Source organism: Melitaea cinxia, chromosome 8 (genome assembly GCF_905220565.1).
Source record: "Melitaea cinxia chromosome 8, ilMelCinx1.1, whole genome shotgun sequence".
Lineage (NCBI taxonomy): Eukaryota > Metazoa > Arthropoda > Insecta > Lepidoptera > Nymphalidae > Melitaea > Melitaea cinxia.
In genome coordinates, this window is record NC_059401.1 from 10,074,960 (window position 1) to 10,101,109 (window position 26,150).

The window sequence follows — 26,150 nt, forward strand, 5'->3', positions numbered from 1 at the left end:
TGTAATCAGATCTCGATGATATATGACCACATGATAAACATCGGCTTTCGATTAAGTTAAAAATCATCAAAATCAGTACACCCAGTAGTATGTTAAGTATTATGTAGTTAATGTAAAGTTATGCGGATTTTCGAGAGTTTCCCTCGATTTCTCTAGGATCCCATCATCAGATCCTGGTTTCCTTATCATGCTACCACACCAGGGATATCTCCTTTCCACCAAAAAAAGAATCATCAAAATCTTTTCATAAACGACGAAGTTATCCCCGAACATACATTAAAATATATATATACTAGCGACCCGTTCCGGCTTCGCACGGGTATAAAATATAATTTTAGCCTATGTCATTCACTGAAAAATGATTAAAATGGATCCAGTAGTTTTGATTTATTCATTACTGCCCGTGGCCCGCACGCGTTAACTTTAGAGTAAAAGCCGGCCGGAACTGCCGCAAACGCTACATATCGCAATTTTTCAATCTATAATATCTTCAAAAATATTCACTTAAATCATATGCTGTAAAGGGCCATATAGATCTATATTAAATCAACAATGTATTTAAGGTATTTAATTAGATAAGGATTGATTGAGGAGGATGATGCTGTATTGGTTAAAATCGCTTTGAAAATTAGCCATTATTTGTCGTAAAAAGTAAATGACAAAAAAATGTTATTGTGGGATATCCATAAGAGATAGACATATAGGTACCATAGCGGAGCTTTCTGTAGAACTTTTCAATGTGTCTAATACTTAGTACATTATTTTGATAAATCTCGTAAGGTTCACGCTGCGTTTGCAATGTAAGCGGAAAAAATGTAATTATTTACGACATCACATTAGAAACCTCAAAAATAACAGTATTTTTCCACTATTTAATGGATGTTATTATACATATAAACCTTCCTCTTTAATCACTCTATCTATTAAAAAAAAACCGCATCAAAATCCGTTGCGTAGTTTTAAAGATTTAAGCATACATAGGGACAGAGAAAGCGACTTTGTTTTATACTATATAGTGATAGTGATATATATATAGCTCATTTCTTAATTTTACAGGAGAGGACTCTTAATTTTTTTTTTTCGCTTTTAGTTCCTCATTTCTGGATTACTATTTACAGTAGGTTTGAAATCTTTATAAAATTAATAGTTTACTTTCTTTGGTATAGTTTAAGAATCTTATATTAAATTATCAAAAAGTCCTAATAAAAGACATAACAAAAAAGTGTCCTGAATTGTGACTTTGTTGCACCGAAGGTGGGATATGTATATATTGAGTTTCCTTCAGCCGGATTGAGTAACCTTCTTCTTTTTTGAAGTCGGTTAAAAAAGACTTCATCCAAACCAGCAGCGAATCATTTTAACTCTCTCTTCTACTACTAATCCTTCACGATTTACTAAAAATACCGAGCTGGGCTCGGTCACCCAGGTACTATATTAATATATATAAATCTCGTGTCACAATGTTTTTTTTTTTTTTTTTTTTTTATAACGATATATATCCACGGGCTTATAATGCCCGTGCTCTTGTTATTCCAATTATTTGTTTGTTACTCTCGATACCTTGGCACCTACTTAAGCAACTTAGAGACTAATTAAACTAAGCTTAGTATCACTAATCCCACGTGAGTCCACCGACCAAAATTTAAAGTTATGCTATCTTAATTTACTTATATATATAATTACTACTATTTATTATTACTTTTTCCTTTTCTTCACTTTTATCTTACAACTGTCCAGGGGTAGAAGCTGTGTACATTTCTTGAAATTTTTGTATTTATACTGTTATTTTTATTATCTAAGTTTATATTTACACTTATATGCTAGTTATCATATATGTACACTTATTTCCTAGTTACCTTATATATACACTTATGGCCTACTGGCCTACTTACAATATACACTTAGCCTAGGTTACTGTTAGTAAGTTTTTTTTTTTTTTTTTTGTTTTTTGTTTTTTTTTTATATATATTCTTATATATTTATCACCATATATGTATTTTTTTTTTAAATTAATATTATATAATTAATCTTAATTAATTTGTTACACATGTTAAGTATAAATAATTTGTACACGTTATGTTATATGTAATTAATCCTATTTAATTTAGTAATTATTATTTATATTTATATAATTAATCGTATTTAATTTAGCACTTAGTACTTATGTTTATATACACACTATTTATTTATTCAACAAGTGCCTTCACACGTCAATAGTTTTCAACATGTCGAGCACACTCTCAGTGACGGCGGCATCTCTGTCATGAATCGCCATCTTGAGACTGTGCTCGAGTATTTGATTCGTGTCACAATGTTTGTCCTCAATGGACTCCTAAACCACTTAACCGATTATAATAAAATTCGCACACCATGTGCAGTTCGATCCAACTTGAGAGATAGGATAGTTTAAATCTCAAATTATAGTCGCAATTTTAATTTATTGCTAATTATTTGTCTGTTATTATTTGACAGTCACAATTATCTGTTAACTCCAAATGATTCTAACAGATGTCAATACCTTTCGACTGGGTTGAGTAAGTAATCAATAGATGGCGCTGCTATGGTACACGGCTGCCCTGCCACAGCAACGCGTGGCCGGGTCAGCTAGTATATCTATAATAATAATATTAATATATATAAAAGCGAAAGGTCACTCACTCATCACGAAATCTCCGAAACTATAACACCTACAAACTTGAAATTTGGCAGGTAGGTTCCTTATAAGACGTAGGCATCCGCTAAGAACGGATTTTACGAAACTCGACCCCTAAGGGGGTAAAACGGGGGTTGGAAGTTTGTATGAATGTCCTATGTTTTTGAAGTAAGAGACTTGAAATTTAAAATATATGCTCTATAGATGATGAGAAGGTATCCAAATAATGTATCTTTAGAAATCAACTCCCTTTTGGGGTTAAAACAGGGGATGGTAGGTTGACTCACTCATCACAAAATCTCCGAACCTAAAACACTTATAAACTTGAAATTTAGCAGAAATGCTTTTTATAGAGCGTAAACATCCGCTAAGAACGTATTTTATGAAATTCGACCCTTAAGGGGGTAAAACGGGGGTTGGAAGTTTGTATGAAAGTCCTATGTTTTTGAAGTAAGAGACTTGAAATTTAAAATGTATGCCTTATAGATGATGAGAAAATATCCAAATAATGTATCTTTAGAAATCAACTCCCTTTTGGGGTTAAAACAGGGGATGGTAGGTTGACTCACTCATCACAAAATCTCCGAACCTAAAACACTTATAAACTTGAAATTTAGCAGAAAGGCTTCTTTTAGAGCGTAGACATCCGCTAAGAACGTATTTTATGAAATTCGACCCTTAAAGGGGGTAAAACGGGGGTTGGAAGTTTGTATGAAAGTCCTATGTTTTTGAAGTAAGAGACTTGAAATTTAAAATGTATGCCTTATAGATGATGAGAAAATATCCAAATAATGTATCTTTAGAAATCAACTCCCTTTTTGGGGTTAAAACGGGGGATGGTAGGTTTACTCACTCATCACGAAATCTCCGAAACTATAACACATACAAACTTGAAATTTGGCAGATACGTTCTTTATAGGGCGTAGACATTTGCTAAGAACGGTTTTACGAAATTCGACCCCTAAAGGGGTAAAACGGGGCTTGAAAGTTTGTGTGAAAATCCTATGTTTTTGAAATAAGAGACTTGAAATTTAAAATGTACGCTCTTTAGATGGTGAGAAGGTGTCCAAATAATGAATCAGAAAGTCCTATGTTTTTGACATAAGAGACTTCAAATTTAAAATGGACGCTCTTTAGATGGTGAGAAGGTGTCCAAATAATGTATCTTTAGAAATTAACTTTTTTGGGGTTAAAACGGGGGATGATAGGTTGACTCCCTCATCACGAAATCTCCGAAACTATAACAGCTACAAAATTGAAATTTGGCCGGTAGGTTCCTTATAGGGCGTAGACATTCGCTAAGAACTGATTTTACGAAAATCGACCCCTAAGGGGATAAAACGGGGGTCGGAAGTTTGTATGAAAGTCCTATGTTTTTGAAGTAAGAGACTTGAAATTTAAAATATATGTTCTATAGATGGTAAGGAGGTGTCCAAATAATGCATCGTAATCTATATATATAAAAGAGAAAGGTCACTGACTTACTCATCACGAGAACTCAAAATCCACTTGATGGTCCATCCATCCAGGATGGACAAATATGAAATTTGGCAGGGCGGGTCCGCTAAGAACGGATTTTGCGATATTCTACTGCTAAGGGGGTTTAATTGGAGTTGGAAACATATACACCACCTATAAGTTCGCCTGATAGGTTATTTATACTGCAGCCGGAAAATAAAACTAAAAATGTGTTGTATAGAGAGGTTTTATAAAAAACAACTATTAAATTATACTAAATTGTGCCTTTTGAAGAGTTACTCAGGTGATAAGCATTTCAAGTGACTAAAATAAAAAAATTATCTGCGTTAAACATCTTAATAGTAATGCATATCTTCATAAACACGCGGGCAACAGTTAGTGTTTTATAAAACAAAGTCCCCAAAAGTGTATGTGATCGATTCCCTAAAATTTACAGAACGGATTTTCATGCGGTTTCACCAATGGAGAGAAGGCTTGAAGAGGAAGTTTACGGAACGGCTAAGCCGATTTTGATGAGAGTTTCACTGGAAGTTTGCCGAGAAAACTTTGTGACACACTAATTTCAACGCGGGCGAAGCCGCGGGCACAGCTAGTATATATAGCATATATATATATAATGGAGATAGTTCCGAGGCGATTTTTTTTTTTTTTTTTATTGTCAATTTTCTCCTCTTTTAAGATCTTTTTTCAAAATTAAAGACCGTTTTATCTTATTTTTAACCGACTTCCATAAAAGGAGGAGGTTCTCAATTCGACTGTATTTTTTTTTAATGTATGTTACGTCAGAACTTTTGACCGTGTGGACCGATTTCGACAATTTTTTTAATCGAAAGGTGGTGTGTGTCAATTGGTCCCATTTAAATTTATTTGAGATCTAATAACTACTTTTCGAGTTATATCTAATAATGTGTTTTTACTTGACGCTTTTTTCGTCAACCTACGTTGTATTATACCGCATAACTTTCTACTGGATGTACCGATTTTGATAATTCTTTTTTTGTTAGAAAGGAGATATCCTTAGTTTAGTACTATGATAAGGAAACCAGGATCTGATGATGGGATCCCAGAGAAATCGAGGGAAACTCTTGAAAATCCGCAATAACTTTACATTAACTACATAATACTTAACATACTACTGGGTGTACTGATTTTGATGATTTTTAATTTAATCGGAAGCTGATGTTTGTCATGTGGTCACATATAAATTTTATTGAGATCTGATAACTACTTTTTGATTAATCTTTGATAACGCGTAGTTACTTGAATATTTTTTCGTCGATCTACGTTGTATAACTCGTCGATGTAATTGAAGTCGGTTTTTTTTTTCATTTCATTTTTTATGTGCTAGTAAACCCTTAGAAAACATTTTTCTAGACGGCATTCCGAATAGAATGAGCTATCACACATATTTTTAGGAGTTTTATTTGTATTAAACACGTTTTTGAACTTGTTGACTAGACTATTTCTACGAAACGACAAGTAATTAAAAATTCCGTGCTCGTTTCAATCCGTTCGAATTTGTATTTGCGATAAAAATAATGCAACAAAACATGGTTTAATATTTACAAAATATTTTTATTATTTAAGTATTGTTAAATTTTACCGCCCCCTAAAAAGTGCCGCCCGGGGAGGCCCGGTAAAAAAATATTAGTCATATTTTATATGTAATTCGTATTTAAATATGATTTCCAAAAAACACGATTTACTAAAAATACCGAGCTAAGCTCGGTAACCCAGGTACATAAATTTAAATGGGACTACATGACACGCACTGCCTTTCGATTAAAACAAAAATGATCGAAACCGGTCCACCCAGTCAAAAGTTCTGAGGTAACGTACATTAAAAAAGTATGTGTACTTATGTACGCATGTAAGAAGCTACACATCATTGGCTAGCTAACTTCACGTTGTAAATTCTTCTTCGTTGACTAGCTAACTTTAGGGTGTCGGTTTTATTAATGGTGTGCGCGCGCATCGTAAAAATTTACTCTTATCATGTTTTGTCTTTTCTTATAGCTAGGTCGTCAAACAAGCGTACGGCTCACCTGGGATGGTACGGTGGATGCATTTATTTTCGTTAAAATAAATGCAAGTCCTGGTCTAAAACTTTTCTTAAGACCTACTTACTCCCTCGACGGAAGTAAAATCGATTCCTATGTTTACATGTTTTCGCTTTACACTTTCATAGCAACGCAGTAGTCACCGTTTGCTTATTATTGTCTGCTATCGTTACATTAAATAACAATCAATTTGAAAAATCATGGAAGAGGAAAAAAATAAAGAGGAAGCAGAGGACTGGAAGATTTACGAAACCTTAAATAAAACTCCAACTGAGGTCAGTTTTAATTTATTTATACATAAATATAAACGACATGTTAACTACATATACCTACGATCTGTTGGTTTCACAAATAAAATAAGAAAAACGTTATCAGGTATTTGTTATATTTGTCTCAACTTAAAGTCGGGGTTTATTTTTAAAAAGACTGTCCTTCCCGTAATTTTTTAACCACTGGAATTAGTTACAACACTCCTCCATTGCAAAAGGGTCTACCGTCTATGCCCAGTTGTGGGAAGTTTACTGGCACGGTAACTCCAAAGAAGTCATTCGCATTTTAAATAGACTTAAATATTAATAATTGCAACTTATCTAACTTATTATTAATATATTGATTTTTATCTCAATAAGTACTTTTGTAATTGATAGATTACCTATAGCTATAAAACTTTTTTTTTATTTATTTATTGGCCAATACATAACAAAGTACCACGAAAACCTCGCGGGTTTATCTGGGTACAGAGATTCACTCAATTAATTACGTTTCTTTTTGTAAAAAATATTTTTTAAAACGTGATTTGTTTTTCGTGGTACTCTTATACATTTCTTGCAGTTCTCTGGGCAGTTCATCAACATATTCTTAGTTTTTGGTAAGTTATATTTAAGGTTTGAATCAAGTTAACGTAAGCCTATAAGGTCTTTCATTTAACAAGGTTGTATTATTAATTTGGGTTAGAATAGAAAATTTAACTTTATCATATATATTCATGACATTACAATGACGAAAGAGCTGATTATAGTTATTCTTATTAAGTATTATAATTATATATATATATACTAGCCGACCTGGCGAACTTCGTACCGCCTTATTTTTTTTTACTTGAGTATATATCGAAATAAAATATAGCCTATCTTTCAAGTTAGATCAAACTGCATACGGTGTGCAAATTTGATTAAAATCGGTTAATTAGTTTAGGAGTCCATTGAGGACAAACATTGTGACACGAGATTTATATATATTAAGATTTCTTATTAAGTATTCTTATTAAGTATGCGTTTAGATACTATTCCCGAGCAGAAATTTTTTTCGTCTTCCCTAGAAGAACCGGACCAGGCATGCCTGATCAGGACTAGATAAGGCATGTAACGCAGATGATTGGTCTGGGCCTGATCAGGATGAGATGAGATTTCCTGATCGGGTCCAGATCAGGAAATCTCATCTCATCCTGATCAGCCGGTTCGGTCCGATCCTTTTAAAAAACATGAAATATTCTTGAAAAATTTGTTTAACAAAAAAAAAAGCGAATTGATATTATAAATAAGTTACTTAACATAATTATGATATTATTTTTTTTATGTCACTAGGTCGGCAAACAAGCGTACGGCTCACCTGATCATAAGCGATTACCGTAGCTTAAAGACACCTGCAACACCAGAAGCATCGCAAGCGCGTTGCCGACCCAATCCCCAATCCCCCAGGAGCTCTGGTCACCTTACTCACCAACAGGAACACAATACTGCTTGAAAACAGTATTATTTTGCTGTGATCTTCTGTAAGGTCGAGGTACTACCCCAGTCGGGCTGCTCCATATTTTGAGCACGAAATTCCTGCTGTGCCTTACCTTAGTTAAACAATCATATATTAATACGTGAAGCAAAAACTTTGTGAAAAAAGGGGTCTTTTTACGAAAATTGCGTGAACAGAGGAGTATGAAATTTCGCCCACTTATAATTTACTAACTACTAACTTATAATGTTAATATTGTTTACTAATTATGCATAAAAATACATTTAATCAACAAAAAAACATTACACACTCTACCATGTATTTAACACACACACACGCATAATTATATATTCTTTTGTTTATTGTTAAAGTCTGTGGTTAAATTATGGTCGCATTTCGACCAATGGGAGGCCACTAGTAATTATAGATCTATTATATTTGCACAAAGTTACATTATTTTATTTGTTATATAAATGTTATATTAATATCACCAGTAGACAAAAATCTATACATAAAAATAAATAAAATTGAAGTGTCTGTTTGTAATATTAAAATAACCTCCGGGCCGCACCCCTTCTAGGCCAAATAACTAGCACCATGCCTTCCTCACTGCAAAACCTGTTCAGGAATAGAGCGAACCAAAACGCACATTCGCAACCAACTCACAGCAGGATGACACAATCCTCGCCCAATGAAGTAAACGGAAGTGGAGAAGTGGGTATTGGGACCAGATGCGTGTCTCTATTCATGGACAGCGAAGTGGAGATAATGGGGATAAGCTTCTGTCGCTCCGAATAACGCAATCGGCTGGCGATTTTGCCGGGGCTCGCCTTACTGATAAACGGTAGCACCCAAAAGACAAGCACAAGGCTCACAAAAATCACAGCGCTAGCGCAAGAACAGGAGGGCAACTCGACCTATCGCTTGTTGCGGTTGAAAAACAAAGATATCGCTCTCTTCGAATGGGGAGAGACGTCCGCTTTCGCGCAGTCCAGCTTGTGGCTGCAGCGGTTGAGCAAGATCCCTGGGGGAATCCCCGGAAGAATCAGTGTGCATTCGATGAGAGTCGGCTATGATAGAGGCGACGAACCAGATAGTTACGGCTGCCTAATGGCCTCCAAGAACAGTGACGCCATTGTCCACGAAGACAAGGGGGAGGATCTTAGTTACTTAAGACCGAAATCCAAAACACCTCCACCCCTTGCATCGCCGACTCTCGATGAGCCCGCACCGAGCGACTCGGAGCGCTTACAACGAAAGGTCGAGGCTCAAAAGGTAGAACAACGTAGGGCAATGGCCGCACCCGAATCTAAGCTGAGCTCGATGTCATTGGCGACATTTACCCAGGCAACCATCTCCCCGTAGCAAGGTAAGCTTCCCCATCACCCCTCTCCCAAAAAAGCTGAACAAGGAGTGACAATCGGAGGATATATTGTAGTTAGCATATAAGTGTTAATATAATAAAAATAATAACTATAAAAAAAAAAACAATATGTAGAATAGTCTTGGTCAGTGGACTCGCGTCGATTTTTAGAGATTCTAAGGCTAGTTCATAAGTTTTCTAAAGTTGCAGTGAAGTACCGATGCATGTTTCAAAAAAAAAAAAATTAAAACATATGGAATAACAAAAACACGGGCATTTTAAGCCTGTGGGTATATCACTTACATAAAAAAAAAATATTACAATAATCGCTTTTTACTAAATGCATTACATCTATATTACATTACATTACACGGTAGACAAATCAAAATAACATTTTTTACAACTGTTTGTTCTGGCCAATCTCTGATAAGGCTGGACCGATTTTGACGAAATTTTCGCTGGCCGATAACTGATGTAATAAGGAGTAGCTTAGACTAGTTTTATTTTAGAAATTTAATTATTTTATAACTCAGCGAACTAAAAAATAACTGTTTTGTTGAATTCCACGCGGACGAAGTCGCGGGCACAGCTAGCATATAATAAAACAGACAATTACTTAAACTCCAAATCTAGAGATTATAAGATGTTAGGATTGTATTTTAAATAATTTTGCTGCCACGCTCGAATGTATTTAAAATATATAATATTTTTGTACTTTACGTATTGTAGCATACAGCTCAAATATAATATCATTACATATAAAACCAAGTCGCTTCCTGCTGTCTGTATGCTCAGGTCTTTAAAACTATGGACAGACTATGAACAACGGATTTTGATGCGGTTTTCTTTAGTAAATAGAGTGATTCCAGAGAAAGGTTTATATGTATATTACATGCATAATATAATAGAGGAAGACTGATAGTTTTTGCAACCGTGCGAAGCCGGGGCGGGTCGCTAGTATTAGATATTTGTATTTCAAAATTACATTACAGCTGTCAATAAATAATCCTATAACTGTTATACCATTTCTGTACACTATACGTAGGTACAATGTTCATTAATGGAAAACTTTGGATCGAAAAAATTTTTTTTAATGAATGTTGATCATTTGAATGTTTAAAACAGTTTATTGAAATCAATACCTATTTTTTTAATTTCCATTAAACATCGAAACTATAAAAAGTATCTACCAATTTTCGATCGTTAGGTCCTTACGATTTACTAACTCTTGTGGCTATTTTTTCCTCAATTATGACAAAAAAGAAGAAAAGCCATAGAAAAAAAATTATGTGGTCTCATGTGACACCAGGTAGGAACGAAGTTCCTTCGGATAGTATAAAAGCAACACAATTAGGAAAAAAAATGTTGAATTTTATATATATTATCTAATTCTTGATTTTTTAATTTTGTTGATTGGTTTTTAGTTAAGTACATAAAAGTATTTAGGAAATTTAGTATTTTAGAAAATAAAAAATACCGCAAAATAAAATAAATCAAACATAATAATAATAATTCAAACTAATTAAGTGAAATAAAAAAACACGTGTCTTTATTTATTTTTTTCGACAGTGGGTATAAAATTACATAAATAATTTAAAAAAAGGTTTACTAGTAATATTTTAGTTTTACAAACGTCATATTATACAGTCGTGTGACTGATATTACGTCACTTCCGTTATATATTTTTCTTACGGTTTTAGTATCACATTTTATTCAGTTCGGTCGCCCAGCCAAATGTCAAGCCTGCCGTAAGGAACTTCGTTCCAATGTATGTATGTATATGTATGTATGTATTATTAATTGTACGTATCTATTTATAGCAAGCAATTTGCTGCCGCTCCTTGAAAACTTCCTTTCTTTAATTGGAAAAATTTCCATCAATCTTGATCAAATTTCGAAATACGGTCTATTCAAAATAATGAGAATCATTTTAATGGGTTATTTACAATTGCCTGCTAGGCTTGTACAGACATAACTTTTTTTATTATTTATAATTTTATACTTTATTCGACATTCAAAATAACATTCAAGAAAATAACAATATTTTAAGTTAAAAGTATTTACAAATTCCGGTCTTATCATTTAGCTAAATCGAAAACGATGTTTTGTAGAAAACCTTTGGAAGTAAATTTTATTAAATTCTAGATTTTTAAAGTACAAAATCGGGAAAATATTATATAATATACACACTACCGCGGTGCAGTTAACTATATGCTCGACTGAAATATACTCGTAAAATAATCAGTAATAACATTAACAATTGAAAAATGCAACAACTAGCTTTAAAAAATCTAATTAGGTAATTAAAAGTAAGTTTAATGTTTGTATAAAATATTTATTTGTTAATAAAAAAAAATCATTCTGTTTATATTTTTTATATTAAGCAACTACAGTATTGGTACTAAATATCACAGTTCTTCAATACCATATACCCATCGAACATAGCGTGATCATACTCTCTTCGTGCCTAGCACAAATTTCTCCATTTTTATGTAGATATTACCATATTAATGATGGCTTTGTTCTAAAAAACGAACTTTTATACCGTATATTCTGTCACATAATATGTATGGTAAATTTATTTGGTATTTTTTTATAATTGTTGATTAAGTACTAGCGTTGTGGACAAGCGTTTATGATTGTATTATTCCTCTTATATAACTGGATAATCAATTTAATGCCAATGATAGAGTAACGCGGAGTTTCTTGCCAGTTCTCTTACTTTCTTTACTTGTAAAAATAATTAAAATTTTAATTTGTAAAATGACGAGTCGAATGTGCTTTTGAGGCTTATTTGAATAAAATGTTTTTGATTTTACTTTTGATTGCATATACAATATGTGTATTTTTGATTAAATTTTCTTATTTATTTTATTTCTTTAATACGTCAACAAAAATAAATTGCAAGCGAAAACAAATATGTGAAGATATTACGATTATATTATGTAAATCACGAAACTTAACTGTGCAGTAGCTCACATTTATCCGTACTCAAGAATATATCGTGACTGTTTGCGAGCTTGAAATAGCAACCCCCATCACGCTATCTAATAAATGAAAAGTACCCGCTTCCCCAGTACTGCATAGTCGTCTTTTGTACGCCACAGGAACCCGTCCACCATTCTTCCGAATTTCGTTTTTTTTTTTTTTCTTCCAAAGTTTCTAAGATGTTTCTTTTGGAATTGTGTAAGTATGAAAATCTACTAATAATTTAAATATAAAACATTTTTTTATACAAACACATTTACAGATGGATGCAGACGTTAGTAACGATGTTGTAACATCTTTAAGAAGTGACTTAGCTGCACTACAATATAAACGTGACAAGTTACTTTCAGAAGTAAGCTGGTATAGTAAAAATAATGTATAGAAAGTACATCACATGTTTATGTACCTATAATTAAAACAACATTTTTTTTTCGTTTTTAGAACAAAGATTTAAAAAACCAAATGTTATCTCGTGATCAAAGAATATTAGAACAGCAAGTCGAAATAGACCATCTGCGCGAACAAAATGCACGTCAAAATGCTATTATATCATCGCTTAAAAAGAAAATTCAAGACCTTGAGGAAATTCAACGTAATTTACAAGCTTCGCAAGGCAGAAGCGATTTAACCGTGCAAACTCTACAGCGGGACAACCGTTACTGTGAGGAAAAAATAAAAGACCTAGAAAAAAAGTTAAGATCCCTTGAATTAGAATGCAACAATGAAGAGCAGCAGAAAGAAAATGCGCGATGTCAATTTCATGATCTCGTTAGACGATTATCGGTCGCATTAGATTCAGATTTCTGTGATACCACTCACACCCATTCTCCTGAAAGTCTTATTATTAAAGCAGCTGAACTTGTGCAAGAAATAACAAGGCTTAAAAACAAATGTATGAATACTACTGAAAACTTATCAACGATCGAGCAAGACCTTAGAAGCTGTAGAGATTCTCTTGAACGCTCGAACGCTGATAAAGACATGTTGCAGAGACAACTTTCTACTCAACTTCTTGACATAGAAAGACTTAAACAAGAAAAAGAATCTCTTCTTGTTTCAAACAGAGTACTTGAACGAGAACTGCACGAAAGTAGGGAAAAATTATCGCATTGTTCAAAGAATCTAAATGTTGTGACTGATAACGTTAATCAGAATGAATCAATGATAATTCAGTTGAAAGGTCAGTATCTAATTATTTAAAATTTAAATTTTAAAATTATAAAGGTTGTTTAGGCTTTATATATCTATGATTATTTCAGAGGATTTGAGACATCGTGACGAAAAATATCAAAGACTGCAGACCGAATTTCGAAACACAATGGAATCCTTCGCAATTCTACTCAGCTTGCCGACACGTTTCGTTGAAGCGCACGAGAGCACTATCAAAGATCGAATAAGAGAAATATTAAGTGAAAATAAGGACAAATCCGTGGTACGTTGTTTTGTTTTATATTTTTAAGGATAGTAATATAGATAATAATTTTATAATGTTTAAGTATGTTAAAGAAGTCGCCACGGTCGCTTAGACCGAATATAAAATCATCATATCAAAAATTTCGATCTAGCAAGTACATCGTTCCATAGCTTAATTGGCTAAAGCACCGACACGGTAAGTCGGAGATGCAGGTCCGAGCCCCGCTGGAACGGTCGATTTTTGATATGATATTAAAAATTGTTTATGTTAAGGATTTGAACCTGCAATTATGTTACAGTTCTTATAGACAGTTACTGTAATCATTTTAAAAATAAATTTAGTAGCATTACAATTAATTAACTTAATTAAAAATTGCAATTTTAAGTTTATTTAAAAATAGTTTTAACTATGTATTTACAAATATACTTAGCAATGTCTTTAATTAATTTTATAAAGCAATTGGAAGCGCTGCGAGAGAAATTAGGAATGGAATCTCAACAGTTGGGTAGAACTGTTCATTTACATGATCAAGCTACCACTCGTGTGCGTATACTTGAGGATGAACGCAATATGCTTGAAACAAAAGTTCACAAGTTGGAATCAGAGCTCAACGCAATGGAACAATCAAGGGATAATCTTCGAAAAGACAAAGCAAACGTTAGTATATATTTACCACTATTATTATACCAGATTATATATATCAGAGTATTAATATACCAGAAATAAATAATTATAAGCTTTGTAAATATTTCTAAACACCTTTTAGATTGATAGGTATAAACTTATCTACTAATTAAATACATTATGTTACACTACAAATAACCGCAATTACTTAAATGGAACAACTATGTTATATAACCTTTTACAACATTAATTAAATACTAAGTATGTATAAATAACAAAAAAAAAGTATTATATTAAGTGAGAACTTATACGGACTCGCAATTAGTAACATACAAATGATCATACAAAAAACTACTAACATAATATATATATTTTTTTTTATTTTAACAATTGCAAATAAAATACAATAACAGTAACGGTGACAAATATAAGTACATTCATAAACAATGTTACAGTTCGTGGCATTCCTCGAGCGCCTGAGTCGCACTCTCAATATGGACGAGTTGACCCAGGACGTCGGCGTGGAACTACACACTGAGTCTATCATGCACCGAGCAGAGCAGCTCGCACGACTTGAGAGCGATAAAATTGTAGACAAGGTCAGTCACTACAGCATATCAAGGGAAAGGAAAAATTAAGATCAGTTTACATTCCTTTGGTAGGTATTCTATATTCATTAGATTTATGATCTGCTCGGTTATATGATAACTGCTTTTGTCTGTACGCTGTTGTTCAATAAATAATAACAATTTTGAAATATTTTGATCTAATTGATAAATTAATCACTGTCCACACCAGTAAAAGTAAGCTTATGTTATGAATACAATGTGTGCTCGTTAAGACCAGTAACATCAAGTCTAAAAAGGAATAAAGATAAATTACTTACAATCCTTTTAAATTTTTCGTGTTTTGTGTGCTTTGTATTTTGCAAATATTGATTTAACCGCTATCGTATATCTTCACATTGTAGTCAGAGCTACTGATAACTCCGAAGGGTATATAAATCAGGTTGTTTGAAATTCAATGGACACGTAATGCAATATCGCTACGTGAATAGTAATTAACGAAAATAAAAAATAATTCTCGACTTTTGTGGATCGTGTTTTATAATGATAGCGGTTAATTTAATAACTGTGTGTTTTGTATAGCTGCTATATTATGGATACTATGGCACGCTCCCGAGACTGCGAAGAGAACGATCTTTCCATGACTTACCGTACCTTAAAGAAGTAAGATTTATACCATTCACAATTGGCATGGTATCATTAAATACTTTTATGTTCCAATAAACAATGACACCTTGTGTGAGACATTCACGCGTTAAAAGATTAGGCACTACTAAAAATGCTTCACCTCATACAATAGTTGGTGAACAAAAATTGACTACCTAACACCTCATAACATTGTATTTGTATATTTTTCAAAACTATAGTTATTGTAGATAGATATAAAATAGAACATATATTTTAGAATGTAAAACTGCAGGTAACACATGCTTAAATAATTTTATTTGTGAGTAAAAATAATAATAAAACTATAGTACACCAAGAGTGAGCAAAATTACAAAATTAAAAACAAGAGATAAGTACAAGAGGCGGCCTTATCGCTAATGAGCGATCTCTTCCAGGCAACCTTTGGGTAGACGAAATGGTATATATGTAGACAGTTTAGGTGTACAGTTTTACCTAAACATATACAATATATTTAGACAAAAAAATAATGTAAAAAAATAGAAATAAAGTATATATACGTACATGGCATATATAAATGGAAAGTTGTAATAGACATACATAGACGTATATAAAGTTAATGAATGAGTATTTTTCCAGACAGCCGTAGTGTATCAACTTCAGCGTCGTATACGAATTTTGAGAGAACAGTTGCAAAGAAAGGACTTACACTTGGATTTACTTCGTCGAAAACTTAGTATTCAGGTAATTTACATAATTTAAGTTTATTATTGAATAATAAATTTTAAATATTGTTTCTTAAAGTAATGACCTTATTAATAAGGTATCCACAGGAAATATCATACTCAACATTTGACGCAGCTCAACTTAGGAAGTACCTACCTAAACTTTATAGAATAACTACAAATAATATTGCTTACGAGTAGTGCTGTGTTCCTGTGGCGAGTAAGATAGCTAGAGCACCTGACTTCTCTAAGCGCTGCCGACAACTCCCTTGTGATGCTCCTGGTGTTACAGGCGTCCATATACTACGATAACCGCTTAGCGCTTAGCATCATCTGGACCCTAAGCGTTTTGCCGCCATAGCGTAATAAAAGAAGAACTGCATATTTTCAGACGACGGCTTGCATTGTTCAAAGCATAATTGTCATGAGCGTAGCTCTTTTTTTAAGAACTTCTATTCCTCTAATAGAGTTATCACCTTAGTGTTCACGTTAGTGACACCTTTGAACGCTCAATAGATACTGTCTTGCTCCAAGAAGGCACTCAAAAAACATTTTAGTTTAGAATTTTGTGCGGTTAAAAAGTAATTAATGATCTCTAGAATTTTATACTCGCAATACAATTCTATACTCAGACATATTGTAAGTAAACAGACACTTATGCTCTGTTACTGGCAGCGTCGTGACCTTTTACGTATTTCTTGATTCCGCTCTCCTATATTGATAGTTTACCTGGCGCTCCTTTAAAAAAAATGCGAAAATAATCCAAACGTGTCGAGTCCAGTGCGTCAGCAAAACGGTTTATATGTACTTTTGTTCACCACTGCTTGTTGCTATCTTGATTTTTAGGTTTCCATAACCAAGAGTGCCATCGTATCATTTGTTGATTAACACGCCTAGTAATATTTTTGGAAATGTAAATTCGAATTTGTATTTTTATGGCTGCTATAACGTTTCCAAAGTTTTTAGGTCGATCTTAACATATATATTATTACAGTGATACAAAAGGCTTTGTGCGCCACACTATTGTCCGGTAACTTACGTGTTACGTTTAACACCACATTAGGCGGTTCTGAGGGGTACTATAGCCGGCAAATAACGCCTAACGTTAAATAAAAGCGTAAGATTCTTCGCTTCGCTTCAGCCTGTAATATCCCACTACTGGGCATAGGCCTCTTTCCCCACGTAGGAGAAGGATCAGAGCTTAATCCACCACGCTGCTCCAATGCGGGTTGGCGGATATATTCCCTACTATGAGTAACGATCGCTATCAGGTGTACATGATAACAACCGGGACCGACGGCTTAACGTGCTCTCCGAGGCACGGTGGGGAGACCTACAAGGACTGCACAAACACCCAGACCACGGCAAACACCTGTATGGCCAATACAAATGTTTGTCATGTGCGGGGATCGAACCCGCAACCGCCAGCGCAACAGGTACAATCCATGGCTGTGACCGTTGTGCCTACGCGGCGTCGTGAGATTCTTATGTACAGTAATGTATGATGACTATACAGTGTCTAATGTATAGTCTACGACCTACGTGATGACTGTTATTATTGCAGTTTCCTATTATTATTACACGATTCGATATTATTATATATATTTACAAATCATTGTAAAAAAAATAAATGTTTTAAGACAATTTTGTAAAGTATTTTTTTTATTGTTATCGATAAAAAATCATATTAAAAAATGTCTTTATACTTCGAATGTAAAAGAACTTGAAATTAATATCTTAATATATATAAATCTCGTGTCACAATGTTTGTCCTCAATGGACTCCTAGACCACTTAACCGATTATAATAAAATTCGCACACCATGTGCAGTTCAATCAAACTTGAAAGATAGGCTATATTTTATTTTGATATATTAATTATTATATTTAAGAAAAAAATAAAGAAGGCGGTACAAAGTTCGCCAGGTCAGCTAGTTTTATAATAAGGAACTTCGTTCCTATCTGGTGTCTCACTAGTCACGACACCACACGTTTTTTTTTTAAATATTTTTGCAAAGAAATATATTTTTATTACTACCTCAACCTTTTTGTGATTTATGCTTTATTATAAGTTGTTCTGAACAAAATCTTAGAACTGAGCCTGGTAATGTTGGATGACTATTCGTTGATGACGTTAGTCATAAATTGTCAAATGAAATAATTTTTTTGAAATACACACATGGTCGTTTGTTTCGAAATTAAGCAACTTATTGCTTGTGTTATGAGTAGCAGTCGACAGACATAGATTCATATTTTTTTGTCGATAAATAAATGTATATACAATTTATACATAACTATTTCGGGGCAGGGATCGAGCCCACACAATCGCGCTCAATTTAGGTCCTCGTTGGTCCATTGTGGATTGGAAAATATGCGATATTATCGTCTTACAATATGTTCTTACTTCATTGCCAATCAAGATAATATGTGAATGTTTAGAGCTTGCGCAGCTCTCAACATCAGATATGTGTAAAGGGTATCGCATACATTCATTGCATCTTTGTAAATGAAAATAAAATTTTAAAAAAATCATGTTGATTTGCTGACTCTTTTTCAATGAATTTTAATTGTTGTGACTAATGATAACATGTAGGAAGAAAGCTCGAGGGTGCGAGCTGTACTGCAAGCGGAAAGGGACGAGGCGCTGAATCGCTGTAAAAAGTTAGCGCGGCAATGCGACAAACTAGGCGTGCAACTGAGCGATACGCGTGCGCAAGTCCGCGATCTCAATGCGCAGCTTGCCGACGCCGCGGAGTACAAGGTAATAGGTAGTTATGTGTAGCGCACAGATCAGCACAGACTTCAACTTTACATTTAAATAGATATTTGTTTCAAATTTTTACAATATTAGATATACATATTACAATATTCACAACGTAAAAAATAAATATTTACACATAGTTACGATATGAATCATCAGTCAGTCAGTTAGTTCAGCCTATTGCAGTCCACTGCTGGACATAGGCCTCCCCAAGTTCGCGCCAGACATCCCGGTTTTCCGCTATCCTCATCCAGCCTACACCGGCAATCTTACGTAGATCGTCGGTCCAGAATAGTGCCAAGAATCCTGGCAGCATTTCGTTGAATCGCTATGCTGATTCTCTGAGCAAAAAATGCACCAGCCATTCTGGTCATCAGTGGAGGCAATGAGACTAGGAGTTAAATCTTTTAATTTTTTTTAGCACTGCTACTTCAAGGTCCAAGCGTTTCAACTACAAAAGGCATAAATACGTAATGTGGAATTAGTGACGAATATTTGAGTCGCATATTTATGCAGTTTAGTCGTTTTTCTCCACAGATACCTATATCTACATTACATTGATATTCATAATATTGATTATAATTACATATTATTTAGTTTTATATTTCCGCTGAATAAAGCTATTGTCCTGTTTGCGACCTCTGCACGATTGGCAAAGCGATCCCCACTCTGTCGCCAAGCGCTCAATATCCGTACCGATACCTAAAAAGGCTTAATATGTTTTATTTAACGTATATTCTTTAGACATAGATTGTATACTAATACATATTAAATAATTTGTTTTTATAACTATAACGAGTTTAACGTCATTACTCATTTCTCGATGAAAGACACATTTAAGTAACATTTTTATGATCAAGTATTTATACTTCTTTGGTATTATATCGCGTAACAGAGACTATTCTATCTATATTCGCTGGGATAATTTGCTTGCAAGGTTAAAGTGATTTACTTATTACAAGCTCGATCTTGCTCTGAGCTATTCTTTCAACTTGCTCGATTGTTTTTTGATTTGATTTAATATGTGATTGATTTGATGTAGATTGTCATAAGCATTGAGATTCTGTGTCGGTACAAATATTAGGCAGTTTTCAACTATAAATAATGCCGCTCTGTACGATAGTACCGGTACTTAGTTAAATACTACCTATATGTACTATTACGAACGTATTTCAAAATGTTACGCTCATAGCCAATATGAATAGCCGCCCCAAATCTGATAAAAATAATCTAATAATATATTAAATTTATGGTATGATTTAAATAATAAACACAATAAAAATTTTAGCTTTAGTATTTCTTACTTATAAAATCGAACGATTAACTTAAACACCATTGTTATTTATTTATCAAAACTGATGCAGTTTCTACTATGCAAATTTCTTTACGGAAGTATTTCACACTAAAGATCATGGTCATTTTTATTAAATATTAATATTAACTACAGTACATTATTATTACCTGTAACTATTTCTACAATAAGCTTAGACGCTTAGCTATAAGAACAATACATTATAATACGACCACGCACTAGGCCTTATATAACATAAACAAGGCAAACTAAGCAGTGTACCAATATACTTAAAAAAGTAAAGCAATTTTAATATCTACGTAATAATAAAATGGCATGGTTCCAAATATCTACAAGAAACTGAACTTAGTCATTTTTTAGAAACTTAGATTATTATTATCCTTTGTACAACATTAGTAAAATAATCATCAACATCTCAAAAACCCTTTAAAAATTTCTGACCAAAAAACTGGTATCAGGCCTACCTACATTCAAATATTTCCTTCTCTAATTTTGATAGGGTTCTTGCAAACTAACTGAAATACAGTATGATAAAAACCTTGCCTTAGAATAGCAAAAAAAAAAATTTTTAAGGAATCGTCACATTTTATAGGGTAAAATGTAGCTTAAGATCTTTTCAAGGTCCTGAGGCAGAGCAGGTAAAAGTTAAATCAGCGGACGATCACATTTACATCCGAAATTAATATACCTGCCATAAGTTAGGATAAGTCCGTATTTATGAGAAATTATAATTATAAATACTAGCAAGTCCTTAATAAACACATGGTTGTTAAAATTACAACATTACTTTCTTCGACATATACATATATGGTTCTTTAAATAAAAAGATTACTGTCTTATACCAAAAAGACAGTGTGACAGTGAACAATATTTTTTATTGGATATACGCAGATAACTTCTCTGGAACGCGCTCGGAAAATAGAGGAACTTCAGAAGAAACTGGACGAGGCGGAATTACTTCGAGCAAGGTACAATCGTAAAGTCAACGTTTTAAAAGACCAAGTGCGAACCACTGGCGAAACCTTCGAACAAGAAAGAACAACGACGGAACATCAAATTAATATGCTAAGAGATGACCTTTCTAGAACAAAGGAAGCTCTCGCTGAATGTCAGAGGAGAGAAGCGCAGCTACAAAGCTTTAGGTGAGTGTCAGTACAGCACTATAATTTTATATTACAGTCTTTAACGTTGTAATTTCACTAAAATATCCCATTAAAGCCGTACACTTACTTTAAATAGTGAAAATATTTATGTCGATTACATATTTCCTTTATAGTGTGTCATAAAAAGGAAATTTTATGTCCGTTGGATAATAAAATTATGCAAACATGGACATAAAACACGCGGTGTTTTTTTTTATATATTCAGGCTGAACTTGCAGCTTTTGTGTTAACGTAGGGTTAAAAATTACATTCACAAAAAAAAATAACGAGCGCTGTCTGCCCTCAACCTTGATGTTTTCAATTTAGAATCGATATTATGGTCGCTCAATAAATAAATTATTGAATCAGAATGTAATTTTAATCTAAATTCTACTTAATATAAATGATAAACTAAAAGATTGATGCAAAAATTAAAATCTTCAATAGCCTAACAAACTTCAGAGTAATAACGTATTTGTATTGACGTAACAGGAATTCGATCGCTAAGTTGCTCGGTATCCTGGTACCGTCTTCCGTGTCGGACTTCGAAATGGTATCGCGACTTCAGAAACTAATAGACGCGCACCACGACTTTACCGTGGTGTCGCGACGCTACGACGACCCCGCGTTACTGCGGGCCTCGTCTCGATCCCCGCCACCATCACGTTGCAGAACACGAACACCCGAACGGTAACTATGAACTTTTTAAATTATAATAGTCATGTTTTTTTAAACATGACGTAGTCTATATAACTTGATGGTTCCCGATATTGTTTTAATCAGTTTAAGTTACTTTTTATAAGGTATTAATTAAATAAATAAATCTTTACTGTTTAAAGTATAATTTTCTTCATTCTCTTCGGCCTTAATATAAGGGAGACGTTGGTTGAAAAATAGTTCTAAATTTCTTTGGCCCAAATATAGTTTTCAGTTTTAATTCTTTGTAAATTATTCTTCTTTTATGTACCTATGACTTTTATGTCTATAGGGCATTTTTTAAAGTTAATATAAAACTACTAATTAAGAATTAAAAGACTTTTTTATATTTAAATAATACAGTTCCAGCAATTAAATATCCTCCTACGAAAAATATATAAGAATTGAAAAAGGTTAAGCAGAGCCAGGTGCTAAGGCACCGTTGCGTCGCGCTGTATTTAAATTATTAGTATCTAGCTATTAGATATCTTTATCATTTTGTAACCATTATCTTTATATTTGTAACCTAAAACTTTAAAACCTATAAATTTAAGTACAATGTACAGTACAGGTTAAAGTTATTTGACATAGTCATAGGTTCCGTAGACCCTAAGTCCGTAGTTACATAACCATAATAAAATAATTGTCTAGAATTAATAACTAGAACTTACTATAATGATAATTGAGATTTTAATTAATTTACAACTAAAAAAACTGTACTATGCAGTACTATGTGCTAATTTATTGTGTCTGTTTTTTATGTATTATTGATATTGCGGAACTGTATATCTTTAAAGTTCAACAGAAAAGGTATTATGAGCTTTAAAATATTGTACATATCTGGATTTAAATTTCATTCATCAATTACAATAAATGCTGTTTTATAAGTTCAATACAGAAATAAAGATCGTCGCCATTTGCATAGACATAACATAACAATACACCTTATTATACACCAAAACAGAAATAATACGTATCATATTGATTTTAACAGAGTATCATAAGGTACAAAGGGTGGTCTTATCGCTGAAAAGCGATCTCTTCCAGGCAACCAAGGGGCAGAGGAGATGGTAGGTATTGTGTCGGTGTATGTGTACAAATTGAGACATAAACGTTTACTTAAACACATATACATATAAGTACATACATACATACACAAATACAAACATACAAACTTACATACATACATATAATTTTATTCACGTTGAATAAAAAGAAAATGCTACCTGACAGCCTTTTTAAAAATAGGAAGCGATTGTACACGCGTCTAATATGCAAGGGTAAAGAATTCCAAAGTCGAGAAGTTTAAACATTGAAAGATTTAGTATAAAAGGAAGACGAGTGAGAGGGAATTTCAAGAAGTAAGCTATCATCAGAACGAAGACTGCGATCATGAAATTTCAATCGTTGCTTTAGACAATCAGATGCAACAGGGTTAAATAGAATACAGTAAAGTACGTTAAGAATATGCGTATTCCTGCGAAAGCGAATTGGGAGCCACTTGAGTTTTTCAACGGAATTCAGATGTATCAGAGATATGATCATATTTGCGAAGTCCAAATACGAATCGTATACATTACCTCAATAATTAAACAGACCATTACCGCAATAATTTATTATGGTTTTATCTTACGTAGTTTTTAGTACTTTGGGAACGATACCTATTAATGCCATTAAATACCTATACAATAAATATAAATTTTCCGTCACGGCAAGATGTTAGACACGGCTAGATAACTCACGAACTGCAAACAGCCCAGTAAAACAATCTTCCTCTATTTCTGTGCTGTAGATATACCATTTAACTTTTTTGTGTAACATATTTAAAAACATAAAAATATCTGTCAAATCTATATTTGCCCTTTTTTGTCGGTTTTAAGAAGCGAAAACACTAGACATTGCTTTTTCTCCTAATGTTTACGCGAATTTTACTCATTTAATGAAACAACTTTTTTCGGATTTTATCGCGGTTTATTATTAACTTTTGATTATCGACGTTTCGAATACTTTACAGCAACCATGGTCACGGGAGGACAGCAGTCCAGGAAGTTAATAATAAACCGCGATAAAATCCGAAAAAAGTTGTTTCATTAATTGCTTTTTCTTTTCATACTACCACAGGTGGTATGAAAAGAAAAAGGATACTTCTAAAAGTGGTATTTAAAAGTGAATTTAAGATATAAGAATAACTTCATCATTCTAGGTCCCTGCGTTACGATGACTCCGGATACGCCGACCCGGCGTTCGATATCGAGGACGATCTGTATAAAGGGCGCGCCACCTTGTGACAGTCGCGTCGCCGCGCCCGCTTCTAGCCAGATTAGGCTCGGCGATATCAAAACTACAATATCATTGTATCAAAAAAGGTTATGGAGTATGTAATTCTGTCCATAGTGTTAATTTTTCATGACCATAGTATGTAACATATCAAAATATTCTATAACATGGCAACGTTTATTTATATAAAATAACTAGTTTACTAGTAACCCGGCAAATGTTGGGTTCTGCATACAGATCACCATCAATCAGCTAGAGGTTAGATTAGAGGTTATTATACTTAAAGAACTATAGTTATGTCCAGTTCATTCATTTTTTTGGAATAATAAACAGTATTATGTATTAGATATGTTTTTCAGGATGTACCAACTTGAACTGGACTTATTTTAGATAATTTTTTGCAGTCCGTATTATATTAAAAGTTTGCGCTTTCAAATATTTAAGAATAACGGTTACAATAATTGTGCTCGCAAGCGAAGAAAACCCATAAAAAATATTTATGGTTTAAATCTATTTTTATAATTGTTATTTTACAAAAAAAAAGTCTTACTAGAAAATTTGATACTTGTGTTGTAATGTGTTTGTCTCTTCCTTAGGTACACAACATTGATATTGTTACATTTGTAACAAATTGTAAAGTTTCATAAGTTGTCACAGATTTGTTTGCTGCAATTGGATCTACACATATACATATGTATAGATATATACCTAAGACTATTTCTTCCTATTTAGTCTATTTAAATAATTTATATTAGATGTAAAAGTTGTAATGTCACGGCCTATATTAATAAGTTACTAGCTGTGCCCGCGACTTCGTCCGCGTGAAATTTAACAAAAAGGGGTACTGTTTTTCAGTTCGCAGAGTTATAAAATAAATAAATTTCTAAAACCTAAGTTACTCCTTACTACATCAGCTATCCGCCAGTAAAAGTCCCGTCAAAATCGGTCCAGCCGTTTCAGAGATTAGTCGGAACAAACAGACAGACAGACCGACTAACAAGCAGTCAGACATACAGACAGGCAGACAGTCAAAAATTCTAAAAAAAATGTTATTCTGGTATATGTACCATCCGTTTTTTACTAAATGCATATGGATGTGTAGACATCCATATGCATTTAGTAAAAAGCGGTTATTTTAATATTACAAACAGACACTTCAATTTTATTTATTTGTACAGTATAATCCTAGATAATAAGTTGCTTTATTTTAGTAGTTAGTTACTGTATGAAGTTGTTAAAAATATTTTAATTGATTTATTGCTGTCTCAAGCAATTTTGTTAATTATAATAAATAATTATTGTTTTAATTTAAAAAAAAACTTCTTCACACACATACCACATAGGATAAAAATATACATGTTATAACTTAGGTTTAAGACGTACCGAATTGATGGATGTGTTCAGTTATATTATAAGTATTAAGAATTGTATTAGGAATATCTATAGTATTTAAGAATCAATAAACTATTTACAATAAGCAAATTTTGGAAACTCCACATAAAAACTACTCATAAATTAGTGTTCGAAATGATAAATTAGTCACAATAAAAGAAATGTTGAAATATGACTTTTTTTTTACCCATGGCGTTGCTAAGATTTTCGATCTAAATTAACATATAACATACAGCAATAGGTAACAAGAAGTGTTATGAAATTTAATGTTAAAGTCTCCAAGGATATAAAATTAATTTTTATTTATAAAAATGAATGTTTGTCTGTATGTCCTTTATAGAATCGTAAAT

The 26,150-nt window shown here is 33.0% G+C and overlaps 1 protein-coding gene across 1 annotated transcript; it reads left to right on the forward strand.

Annotated features, from left to right (window-relative positions):
- Positions 1-6,392: 6,392 nt before the first annotated feature.
- Positions 6,393-24,419, forward strand: LOC123655945 (coiled-coil domain-containing protein 170). Its single transcript, XM_045591681.1, has 12 exons — positions 6,393-6,467; positions 12,531-12,620; positions 12,710-13,448; positions 13,528-13,700; positions 14,139-14,339; positions 14,762-14,905; positions 15,455-15,535; positions 16,136-16,240; positions 18,814-18,981; positions 21,185-21,435; positions 21,928-22,125; positions 24,335-24,419. Exons 1-12 carry the CDS (start codon positions 6,393-6,395, stop codon positions 24,417-24,419), a joined length of 2,310 nt encoding a protein of 769 aa, XP_045447637.1.
- The last annotated feature ends 1,731 nt before the right edge of the window (positions 24,420-26,150 follow it).